General features: G+C 42.8%; 1 protein-coding gene across 1 annotated transcript; it reads left to right on the top strand.

Annotated features, from left to right (window-relative positions):
* Positions 1-10995: 10995 nt before the first annotated feature.
* LOC311043941 (heat shock cognate 70 kDa protein-like) lies at positions 10996-12626 on the top strand (the record flags this gene model as incomplete). The annotated part of the gene is made up of 1 exon (XM_084055365.1): positions 10996-12626. The coding sequence occupies exon 1, from the start codon at positions 11085-11087 to the stop codon at positions 12624-12626; it is 1542 nt and encodes a 513-aa protein (XP_083911491.1). The 5' UTR covers positions 10996-11084.
* Between the last annotated feature and the right edge of the window lie 600 nt (positions 12627-13226).

Here is a 13226-nt window from a genome sequence, read left to right on the forward strand (position 1 = left end):
ATTAAGCAAATTACCTGAATCATTGCGAGGATTAGTCTCATTAACACATGATTAGCATCAAATTAAAATAATGAGTGTTTAACTTGTGATGTCTTCCAGTTGTTGGAACAGCTTGATCAGCCTCTGTGCAGGCTGGGGAGAGATAGAGAGAGAGAGGGGTAATGTTCGAGACCCTCTGAAATGAGGTGTCTGTCCTCTAATGTTAGAGCGACCCTTGCTCATGATCTGAGGCAGGGCTGTCCTAAATTTTTCAGCTCGAAACCCAAAAGAGAAATTTGGTGTCTCCACAGGACCCATGCGTACAAAAATGCATTATGATTTTTTTTATGTGAAAATAACCCACCCACAAGCTCACAACGTGATGCATCGCGAACTGTAGAGGGGCTGTTTTCACGATGTTTGAAATGTGTTTTTTTTATATAGATTTCAGATTTTTTTGAGAACTTTTCATTATTATCATTTATATTTATTCTGAACCTAAACAAAATGGGGTATTTACTCGTGACACATACAAATTGGTCCACGAGCCAACAATTGATCTCGACCCGTTGTTTGGGAAACGGTGCCCTAGTCTAGACAGACAGTATACACACTTTAAGATGAAGCTTTTCATACTAGGATTCCCACGAGGACGGACAAGGGGGACATGTCCAATGTCATCTGCTGTAACTGTAACATTGTCTCACCTTAGCCAAATGATAAATATCAAATGTCCGTGCTGGGGCCTTGCATTGATTGATTGATTGAATACTTTGCAAAGACAAGCACAGGGATGTACAGTTCAATACAAAGGTCTGTTAAGACTCAATTCATCGAAAACGGTTTCCTCCGCCGCCAGTGTGTGAGAATGTGTGTGAATGGGTGAATGTAATGCACACTGGAAAGCGCTTCGGAGAAAGACGTTATATACACAACATTTATGTAAAAGTGGTTAAGGACGGCCCCTATCACCAAATGGACCCGTAAGGGTAGATTGGGGGTCCACGCTGTAAAATCCTAGTGTTCATTTAAAGTCTCAAAAGGGTTTCATTTGGTTCCTAACTATCAGTCATTTAGCCGGGGACCCCCTGGAACCCTCTCAAGGACCCCCGGGAGTCCGTGGACCCCATATTGAGAACCAGCGCCATCAGAAACCTCTCTTGGTCGCTCACAGTAAAAGTACGGAAACGGATGCTAAGTTGGTCCAGCATTTTATCTGCTCACATCACAATCCAGACATAACATCTGTCAAGTCATAATTAATCAGCATTTACCAGATGTTACTTTCCCGCAACCTGTTGACTTTATTCCAGAAACAATTGGAGTGAAACAAAATGATTTACGTTTAAATCAAATAAAAGCTTCCGTTTCCCCCCTATTGTCCTCACGCTTAATGCCCACTCACCCTTCTGAGGGGAATAAAGCAGCCCAAGTCACTAATGCACCTTCTGCTTTTATCCTAATAGAAGATTTGTTTTAATGCCATAAAGGCTTATTTTTTTCCCTCTGCTAAGCAGTGGTGGACAAAGTACTCAACCCCAGTACTTGAGTAAAGTATAGATACTTCTGTTCAAATATTACTCAACAACAAGTGAAAGTTGCTCAGTCAAATTTGTGCTTGAGTTAAAGTAGACTATTGGAGTATTTGCTTTTCAGTATTCAAAAGTGCATGCTTTTTTCCATTTCATATTTTTTATATCAATGCATTTCTATATTGAAATGTAATGTCCCCAAACAATAAAAAATAAAAAAAAGGCAAAAAATGTAGTGGAGTGAAAGTAACAAGCTTTCAAAAAAATAAAATAAAAAAAGCTCAAGTGCAGATACTCAAAAAATGTACTTAAGGTACTCGCGTAAATGTACAATGTTACTGTCCACCACTGCTGCTAAGTGTAGTTAAAAACTATAATGCTAACCGGCTGCTTGCAGATTACGTTGCTGAATAACATTATGTTTCATGCGAGAGGGTATGGATGACAGCGGCGGTCAGATTTAATATCATGTGCTTCATGCGTATAGTTGGACCATTCCTTTTGCGGTAATGAAAACAATAGCGGTGGCTAAATACTCCGGCCTACATTTAATTTAATCTTTTGAGGGATTATCTTCCTCCGCCAATGTCAGAGTGTAAGACATGTCGGTGAATATTAAATACATTTCCTCTGCAGATGCTTTGTGGACGTCAGTCAGCGGCGGGATAATGTCAACAGATTTTTTTCTGACTTTCTTCATATGGATGGAATTACTTCATGAAACGTTTACGGTGGAAAAGCCTTTAGCTAAGGGTTCCATTATGCTTTAAATGTCATGACATGAACGCAGTGAAATCCTGAGTGTTCGTTTAACTCGGACAGTGTACAAATGCGACCATACGGACCAGTACGTTTCCGTTTGGTTGCATTTTTGTACACGCTCTGGAGTTACAGGTCTATTCTGGTTCCATTTGGAGAGACTAGGAGTACAGGTCTGTTCTGGTCAATGTGTATACTCTCAGAGTTGCAGGTCAATTTGGTTCCATTTGTAGCCTCTCAGGATTTTGGGTGCAGGTTTTAGTAGTACTGACTTTGTATTGCAGTTTCTCACAATTATTTTCATACTCATTTGAGGCTAGTGTTTCCACAAACATTGAATCCATATTTCAAAAGTCAAATTGTTTTGATGCAATAAACATAACTAAATCACTAAATCAAATAACCATCAAAGTGTTTAAAACAAAACAGACACACGTGCCTCTAACTATCAATGAATAGCCTACAGTACAACTGCTCAAAATTATTATTTCTTATTATTATATTATATTATTATTATTTCTTCTAATGTCTAGTTTTATAGAATATGATGTTTAGATCATAAAATGCTCAGAGCAGGGATGCCAGGTTCAACATACTTAAGTTTAAATATGAACCTAAAAAAATGCATACTTATATACCGTAGGCTAGTTGATCATGTCACATTTAGTAAACTCTATGACCTCAGAATTCCACTTGATAAGACTTATCTCAGAATGTGCTATTTTGTTAGGACGACGTCTTCCCTTGTGAAAGTGAGTGAAAAGTCATCCTAAGGACAGAGCAACGCCGCCTAATTGCGTTTGATTAATAAAACACTAGCCCTGGCAGCACGGTGGCATCTTCATTATTATTCTTCTCAAACAGATTAATTGTCCCCTATAATACTGGTCTGCCAGCAGTGATAGGGAGGCTTTGGATACAAAGGCTGTCATCAGACACTGAGCGTGAGTCGGTTATCTGTCATTTCTTAAATAGCTCACTTGGTCACCAGACCCCATGTACCAACTCAATCTGATCCACAGTCACCTTTAGTCTCTTACGTATTTGTAATGTTCGCTTTAGTATGATGTGCCCGTCGATCTGTGACTCCTAATACTTAACTTATTTAACCTCTTATACCCTACTTCCCCTCCCCTCCTTTTTCGCCTTCATACCAAATATCTTCACTCAAAATAGCAACGCTATACCTCTAAAGAGATTGTAGATCGGCTAGTTTCATAGAATGTTTGCCTATTTTGGCATGCTAGGAGATGATATGGGTCTTTCAGTGATGCAGAGATAATTTAAATGGCTTTTTGAACACAATATTTAGTATTTGCCAAAAACTTGGGATAAGCAAACAAAGACTTTTTGGCTCTTGTGTTACAAATTTGTGTAAATTGTGCTTATTTTGTGGCTTTCAGTTATGGAGAAGAGAATGCTGTATTTATAATCCCATAAGGTGTGAGTCTTGAAGAACAAAATCCGAAAATACAACTGCATTCATACATTCATGAACCATTTTCAAGGATCTTCAGAAAGTTATCAAAATAGAGAATCTACAAGCTCACAAACGCGTCACGTGTTGTGAGCTTGTGGGTCACATATTTCCGTCCCTGGGACACTGGCATGCCGTGAAGTACGAAACGGGGCTTAAGTGGTTAATGAAAATATATTACTCATACATACAGAAGCAGTTATGTCACTTTATTTCAAACCGGTGTCACCAGCTGTCATTTCTGTTTGAATAAGTTTAAGAAATCTGCAAAGTTGGAATGAATATTAATCGTCCTCCGGTGACCTGGGAGCACGGCAGCCAAGCGCACGGCTCTGCCTATATATTTTAGGTTAGAGGCTCGGATGAGTTAATGAACTTGAGCTGGGGGTTAGGGGGGGTTAGGGGGGGGCCTCCCTGCCTCCCTACGACAGCAAATAGCCAAGGGCAATAGCTGATAACTAATGTGTGGAATATTGCAATTAGCATGGCAAAGTACTTACAGGGATCAAATTAAAAAATTCATTAACGCACGCACTTAATTAAGAAACACTTTTCGGTTTACATGATAAATTATGACACCTATTAAATCTTGCACTCGGAAGCCGTAATGGCCTCTCCCTCGTCTTCTTCGCCTCGCGGGTACGGCGAGTGTTTCCTTTCAGGTTCAAGGAACTCTCCAAGGAGCTGAAGTATTTATAAGAGTTTTATTAGGAATAATGTTTCCCCGCGAGGGATACATGAGCAGCCATTTTGGAGGAGACGTGCGTGTGTGTGGGTGGGGGGGGGGAGTGGTCGGTCGACGTACCTCAGCATCTTGTGGGAACATGTCCCTCTTAATTGAAACATGATTGGAAAAAGAGTCACACGTTTGACAGGTCTGCGGGGGACTGTCATTACACAATTATGGAGTTTCTTATAGTTCTTTTAGTGCAAGGGTCTTCAACAGGCCAAGGGCCCCTTAGCTGAGAGAGAGATGAAGCAGCCCCCCCCCCCCCACTAGTACATATTGGATTCATGTTGATGTGTATTTTCAGACATTTAATGACTTAAAACCGTCAATGCTTTGTAAACTTGACCTTTGCCTCTGTACTTGGTCTGCTCTTTTTTCCCTGTACACCAAAACTCTTCGCAGACACTGGCAGATCTACAAGCTCACAACGCGTCTGCGACGCATTGTGATTTGCTGTTTTCGTCTAGATCTGCTATGTTCGGCTAACTTAACCCCAGAATAGGGATCTGAGGGTTCAAGTGGTTGATGCAGAAATAAAATGGATGAATAAAGTCCCTATCACACAAAGATTTGGAGGCCCCCCTGCAGTATCTCTGAGGACCTTCAACAGGGGGTCCGGGCCCCCTGTTGAAGACCCCTGCTTTAGTGGGTTGATAAAGGTACGCAACTGTGCTTTAGTGGGTTGATAAAGGTACACAACTGTGCTTTAGTGGGTTGATAAAGGTACACAACTGTGCTTTAGTGGGTTGATAAAGGTACGCAACTGTGATGTTCTGCTGCAAGAAAATGACAGCGCAGTGTTAAGGGTGTCGGGTGAAATCGAACATTATCATCACTCATATTACGCTCATGAGTGATAACAATTATTACCCAATGCTTGCTCGAAACCTGATATGAGGAACTGATCATTTTAGTAACGAGGTGGCGTAAGTGATATTCTTTTGTTAGAATACGTGTTAAATGGCTCTATATTCTGATAGTGACTCTGTGTCCGGGTAGCTCAGTCGGTAGAGCACTCTCATTCGGACCTCAAAGTTCTGAGTTCGATTCCGAGCACCGCCAACTCAGCGCATGAGTGTACAGTAAGTTGTTAAGTACTAGGAGCTGATGGTACTGTAGGTCTTGCACTGCACCTCAGCATTCCATCTCCCAGGGCTCTAGCACATTGAAGTGAGGATAGACGCCCGCATTCTTGGCTGGTGCCGACAATAAGCCTCTCCGACCTACTTACTTACTTACTACTTCTGATAATAATCATTGCAATAGAGCGGGTATGTGTCCAAACTTTTCTTAAAGGGGGCCATATTTGAACATTTGGGCCGACTGCATCTCCTGTCATACTGTACTTTTGGACCATAACAAAGTCACAACCATTCATTTTCTCACATGCACGCATTGCATTGCTATTATACCTACAGTCCAATACATTTTAATTTGTTCAAACGGCAGTGATAGCCAGATGTAACCAGGTGTGAAAAGATCACTACAAAGTTAGAAATCCTTACAAATGCTGAATGAATGTCACATGACTGGAGGGTATACTGGACGGCCATAAACACTACATTTTAGGAAGAAAGCAGTGGGCCATATAAATTCTACCCTTGTGCCACTGTTGGCCCCCAGGTTGGCTGGACTTTGGACATGTTCTGTAGAGTGTTTGTTCAGTAACGGGGGTCTCCCCGTCTCTCCAGCTCTTTAGTAAACCGGACATACATTTTCAGGTACAATTGGAAGTAATGAACAATAGCAGCCAAAATTGGAGATAGCATAACACTATAAAAGCGAAGCTACTGTAATGAATGGGTTGTCTAATATCTCTAATATATTTAAATATCTTTAATCTTTAACAAAAGAGAATACCTTTTTTGGGGACAAAATATTGGTCAAACTATCGTTATTGGGTGGTTACCGGATAGCTCTCTCTGCGATCGCATTGGACCTAAAAACCTGTCATCGGTCAGGTTATATATAGACCAACATATGACTAAGTACTTGCCAGCTCGGTGAAAGCTGCATTATTTGTGGAAGGAGCTAAAAATGTTAATAAAAACAACTCGCAGGAAATGGGAAGATGGATTATGAATTCATAATTATAAATTCCAAGGAGAGGTGTCAGCTATCAAAAGTCTGCGGGGACAAACGCCTTTTTGAGTTCAAACGGGCACGGCAACGGACGTCTGCATGACAGCGAATCCGGGTGCATTAAAACACCAAACTTTCACTAGTTGAGATTAAACAAATCCTTCTGTTAATTTCCTATCCGTCTGTCCCTCGTAGACGAGCCAAGTGTGGTGGTGTGTGTGCCTTCCCACCCCTGGGAGGGTGGGGTGGAGGGGGGTAAACCTCTCAGAAGCAATATGTAATTAAACTCAGAGAGCATATTCTTTAATCCTAAAGGCTATTATAGATTTATGGTCAGTACATTGTCTGAGCTCGACAATGGCTTTTGCTCGCTGCACTCACGATGCCTCGTATATGTTCTTAAATGGGTAGATAAAGGCTTTCTAACCCTTTTTTAAATCTGGCTCCATAATGGCAGCGCCACAAAGGGCTTACAGCACTCATGGGGTCATACGTCAGGGGGTTTTGTGTATTTGGTCTGGACTGGATAGGACGGAGAAAAAAAAAGCTTAGAAAGGCTGTAATTATAATGCATCTATCATCATTAATGACATATTTCTGAATCCATTCTTTCCAGCCACGTCAGAAACCAAACCGGACCGAGGGCTGCGCGATGGCGCGCATGCACACGTGAAAATGTAATTATGCCGTATTCATTTTTTTTGTTCTCAGGGGATTAAAGTATTGAGTATGTTTAATTGTAAGTGTTCTACATTTTAGAACACTAGAGTCCTGATTAAAAAAAGTGACCTATCCCCACAGTGGAAGGCTTTGAAATTCCATGAATACTTAACTTAATTGCTTCTTTAATTTGTAACGTTTTTTTTTTTTTTGTCTCTGTCCCTACGGCGAATGATCGCTCTGAGGTGAGGTTCAAAACAAAGCTTGTGGCTTTTGGAACCAATGAGCGCTTTATGCTTTAAGTTAATACTCCAACCGTATGGTATGGCGGTGTCGCGCGGCGAAAACGGCCGATCTACAAGCTCACAACGCGTCACGCTGTGACGCGTTGTGAGCCTATAGATCGACCATTCTGTGCCGCGCGACACCGATCGGACGGCGGGGCATAAATCAGGGTCTTTCCAGTGCCTTGTCCTTTTCTGTCACATGCGACTGAAAATCATCTGGTTCCATGTTGCCTCAATGATAATTATATTCGCTCTTATTTGACTTTTTAATGGACTAATTGTCATTGCACGGCTCTGAAGTTCATGATCTGGTGGGGGGGGGGGGGGTGGCGGGTGGGGGGCAGAAAGGAGGTCAGATTTGGAAGGGTGTTGGCATGTGGCCCGCGTCGCTCCGGCGGGCGGCGCCCCCCGCGCGCTGCCCACTTTTCGCGATGATAAATTTTCCCCTTGAACACGACGTCAATATGTTGATGTGCCTCCCTTTATTAAGACGCCATCCAACGGATAACAAGTCCCGCTGTGCGCTACCAACATAAATAATTACAACGGAGACCGAGGAACGGCAGGTGGCTTTTGGCACAAAGAAATAATCATACTTGATGTGGAAAATAAAGTAAAACGACCCATCTGTTCACAGCGGGGGGGAGGGGGCGAAGAAACACGTTAACATATTGTCACTAACGTTATGAAATACACAGTTAATAATTTAGCCACGGCACATGGTTCCTGGACACTTGTTTTAAATAATCGACCAGAAGTGAGCCTGCTTCAAGGCTTCAAATTAAGCACGGCTTTGTGCATTCGTGGCTCGTCCAGCGGCCATTTTGTCACGTATGCTCTGCCAAGATTTATTTAACACGCTGGCAATGGGAGTAAGGCTTGTGGAGCGCGATGCGACATGATAAAACTGTCACCCTGGCCATGAAGTTGGACCAAGTGACGGTCAGCAGGCTAAACAGAACATGTTTAATTGCCTTCAGAACACTAATTGTTTAATTTGACTAACAAACTCAGAGTTTAACCACATGAACCCTATAGCGTTCCTATACTTGGCATGTTCTAAATCCACAGGTTCCCAAACTTTTCAGTGCCGCGACCGCCCAAAATAATCATATTTGAACTGGGGACGCCCCACCCTTACAAGCACTTGGAATTGTAGGCATTGCATTTCGTTTGACTCGGTTCCACAGATAAATATTGTGAAAATAGCTGAACTACAAGCTCAAACGGCTATTTTAACAATGTTTGCCTCTTTCTTATGTAATATTTGACAATTTGGCCAATTTGGTATTAAAAGTCATTAAATTGTAACTGTAGAAATGTACAGATTTATAAATGTATACATTATACAATCTGTTGTTTTGTTTACTGTTGAGAGAGAAAACAATTTTGCACATTAAGCTAATCATCTGGGGACCCCAAAACACCTTAAACATATTTTACTCAAGCGGGACAATGCCCGTCGCAAGTTGATGTAATTTGCCCATGTGTGGTCTAGCCCTATGGAATTTATGGAATTCATGTGCAAATAAAATCTACTTGATACTTCCTACAAAGCATGGCCCACATTAAGGACACAGCAGCAGCTTGAATTGATATAATTTGCCTGCGTATGTGTGATCATCAGGTTCATCTGGGAGTGTCTTACAAATCGCATTTATTTACTTGCTTGTTTGAGGTGATGGGCTTAATGTTTACTGGTGTGTGAAGCCCTCTTTGGTATATAAATGAGATGATTAAAGGGTTTCCCTGCTCTGGGAGATCAACAGCCACCACTGAGCACAGCAGTGCAGGGGCCAAACTTCCAAGCACGTTATGTCCTAAGAAAGCTCTCCGTGTTCACAAACACACAGTTGCTTCAGCACTAATATACGCACTCACTGGCAACTTAATGTCCTTGAAAAAAACACGCAAGCTGGTGATGATGATGCGATGCGAGATGCGATGCACACTAGCCAACACAGTCTCGGGACTATTGAATCGCTGCCTTCCACATCCACACTCTCCTGTCTAGCATTTTTTAGCTCTGCGGTGTTGTTAGCTCCACTGTCGTGCCGCAGTGTGTCTACATAGGTGGTGCGCCTCTTTCCTCTCCTGGCTGTGCCCTGGGCTGGCTCCCACAATCTCAGTTTGCTTGCCACCAGTGGTGGAAAGTAACAAGTACATTTACTCAAGTACTGTACTTCAGTAAAAAAGGAAAAAAGAAAAAAAAGTCAGTACTTTTACTTCTACTCCACTACATCTCAGATAATGTACTTTTACTCCACTACAGTTATTTGAAAACTTAAGTTGCTAGTTACTTTGCAGATATAATCATTATATTATAAAACATGCATTAACCACTTCAGCCCTATTTTATACATAGGCTATTTGAAAATGGCCGATCTACAAGCTCACAAAGTTGTGAGCTTGTAGATCTGCTATTTTCAAAAATGTTAGTGCTTTTACTTTTGGCACTTTAAGTATATTTTGATGCCCATACTTTTGTACTTCTTCCACCACTGCTTGCCACCAGTTCCGGGGTTGCCTGACGCAGTGCCCAGCCAGCCTCATCCTTCTCTCTCTGACCATGTCTGTGACCCGTGGTATAGGTCCCAGTCCACGTTTCTGATGTGGTCCACTCAATGTGACACCAAGTGCCATTCATAGCATTCTTTCGTAGATGCCTGTTATGGCAATATTGGACTGTCATATATTGATCTACCATTTCTTGATTGTATGCATATGTGACTGCTACTGGTCAAAGCTACCACATGTCGCGATTTTAGACTCAGTAGAAAACAGCCAATTCGATTTGATTCTTTTTTTTTGTGTTGTTTTTTTCATATTAACACAGTTCGAATGTTGAAGAAGGTTTGTATTGCAAAAGATAGTCGTTTTAGAATCATTAAGTGGTTTTGTGACATTACTAAAACAGCTGTGTTTGAGTCTGGTTTCTGTCTGTCTTGTTTGGGTGGAGAGTGAGGGACAACATTTGCATGAGTAGTTCTGGTAGTTCTGGTAGTTCTGGTAGGTCGTTGAATCCATTGTTCTCCGGTTGTTTTAGAATCATTAAGTGGTTTTGTGACATTACTAAAACAGCTGTGTTTGAGTCTGGTTTCTGTCTGTCTTGTTTGGGTGGAGAGTGAGGGACAACATTTGCATGAGCAGTTCTGGTAGTTCTGGTAGTTCTGGTAGGTCGTTGAATTCTCCGGTTTCACTCTCCTCACAAGTTGCCATTTGCCTCACACCCACTGTTCTGTCCATTCAGGGGTTAAGACATCTCCTTTGTGTTTATTCCTCTGTGTTAAATCAACCCTTTTGATCAAGCTATCTATGTAATAGCTATGGCCATGCCACACCTATTTCTACTTGGTCATGGGACCCCCTGGGCCTGGCTTGGGAGAGGGGTATAAAGACACTGAGAAAAGATATGATAGGGACTTATTTGAAGAGAGCTTGGAGGGAACACCACGCTCGGAGGTACTGACTCTACAAACTCTCTCAGGCTCCAGTCGAACAGCAGCAGCTTCGCCACTGCGCAACTCTACCAATAACACCATTTTCATCATCAGCGGCTGCTTCCAATATTTGGAAACATGTCTAGGGGACTAGCAGTGGGCATTGACCTGGGAACCACCTACTCCTGTGTGGCTGTGTTGCAGCATGGCAAGGTTGAGATCATTGCTAACGACCAGGGCAACAGGATCACACCCAGTTGTGTGGCCTTCACAGACTCCGGGAGGCTCATCGGAGATGCCGCCAAGAATCAGGCTGCCATGAACCCCTGCAACACAGTCTTCGATGCCAAGAGACTGATTGGTCGCCGGTTTGATGATGGAGTTGTGCAGTCAGACATGAAGCACTGGCCATTTACAGTGGTCAACGACAACACCCGCCCCAAAGTCCAGGTTGATTATAGGGGCAAGACAAAGTCATTCTACCCAGAGGAGATTTCGTCAATGGTGCTGGTGAAGATGAAGGAAATTGCTGAAGCTTATCTCGAAAAGACTGTAAACAATGCAGTCATCACAGTGCCTGCATACTTCAATGACTCTCAGCGCCAGGCCACCAGGGAAGCTGGCAACTCCGCGGGTCTGAATGTTCTCCGTATCATCAGTGGGCCAACAGCTGCTGCCATTGGTTATGGGTTGGACAAAAATTGTCCAATTGGTGCTCCGAGGAACGTGCTCATCTTCGACCTCGGTGGTGGTACTTTTGATGTGTCCATCTTGACCATTGAGGATGGCATTTTTGAAGTAATTTCCACTGCTGGAGACACTCATCTTGGAGGGGAAGATTTTGACAACCGCATGGCCAATCACTTTATTGAAGAGTTCAAGTGCAAATACAACAAGGACATCAGTGACAATAAGAGGGCTATCTGGCGTCTACACACCGCATCTGAGAGGGCGAAGTGCACCCTGTCTTCCTGCACTCAGGCCAGCATTGAGATCGACTCTCTGTACGAGGGAGTCGATTTCTATACTTCCATCACCAGGGCTTGTTTCGAGGAGCTGAACGCTGATCTCTTCCGTGGCACTTTGTACCAGGTGGAGAGGGCACTCCGTGATGCCAAGATGGACAAGGGTGCCGTCGATGACATTGTTTTGGTTGGTGGCTCCACTCGCATTCCCAAGATCCAGAAACTGCTGCAAGACTTCTTCAATGGCAAGGAGCTCAACAAAAGCATCAACCCTGATAGAGCTGTGGCCTATGGAGCTGCTGTCCAGGCTGCCATCATGTCTGGTGACAGATCTGAGAACGTCCAGGACCTGCTTCTTGTGGATGTCACCGCCTTTACCCTGGGTATTGAGACCGCTGGAGGTGTCATGACTGCCGTGATCAGACGTAACAGCACTATCCCCATCAAGCAGCAGCAGTCGATCTCCATCACCTACTCGGACAACGAGCCTGGTGTGCAGCTCATTCAGGTATTTGAGGGTGAGCGTGCCATGACCAAGGACAACAACTTGCTGGGCAAGTTTGAGCTCTGTGGAATTCCCCCTGCATCCCGTGGTGTCCCTCAGATTGAATTCACCTTCACAGTCACCTTCAACATAGATGCTAACGGCTTCCTGAACGTGTCTGCTGCTGACGAGAGCACTGGAAAGGAGTACAAGGTCACTAAGCTGGTATAATTTGATGTAAGTGTACTGGTTTTGTTTTTTATATCTTTTTCTCAGATTTGATTCTGACAGGTGATTTTTATTCAAAATGTCCGAAAATGGTAGCCCTGAAGCTACCCTGTATTTACATCCATTATTGAGCTCCTCTGTTTTAAGACATCAGACGCACGGCTAAAACACTAACATGCATAATGGGGGTGGGGTCGGCCCAGAGACGCGGTCAGAGGAGGGTAATTTCGCAGTACACAGACCCCTGAGTCTCTCAATCTCACTAGGCTATAATTAATTATGTCACATTTCAATTAGGAGGAAATAGCTTACAAAATCAAATACAAGTTTAATTTGCGGTCACGAATAGTTTTATGTTTACATGTAGGTAAGTGGTTTTAAGTTTTTGAAAGAAATAGCAATTTTTCTACAAAAGAAAAGCAAATACTGGCACCTAAAAGGGGGTTTCACCTGTGGCTCAAATCTCAAATCAACCGATACCTGTAGTCAGGGACGGATTAAAACTACATAGTGTGACTATAAGTGTGAGTGATTTGAGTGATTGCACCTTTAGTGCCCATTTGGAAAATGGTTTGGGTTCATATTGAGGGATTTGTTTCAATT

The sequence above is a fragment of the Gymnoscopelus microlampas genome (genome assembly GCF_963454915.1).
Source record: "Gymnoscopelus microlampas genome assembly, chromosome: 4".
NCBI classification, from domain to species: domain Eukaryota; kingdom Metazoa; phylum Chordata; class Actinopteri; order Myctophiformes; family Myctophidae; genus Gymnoscopelus; species Gymnoscopelus microlampas.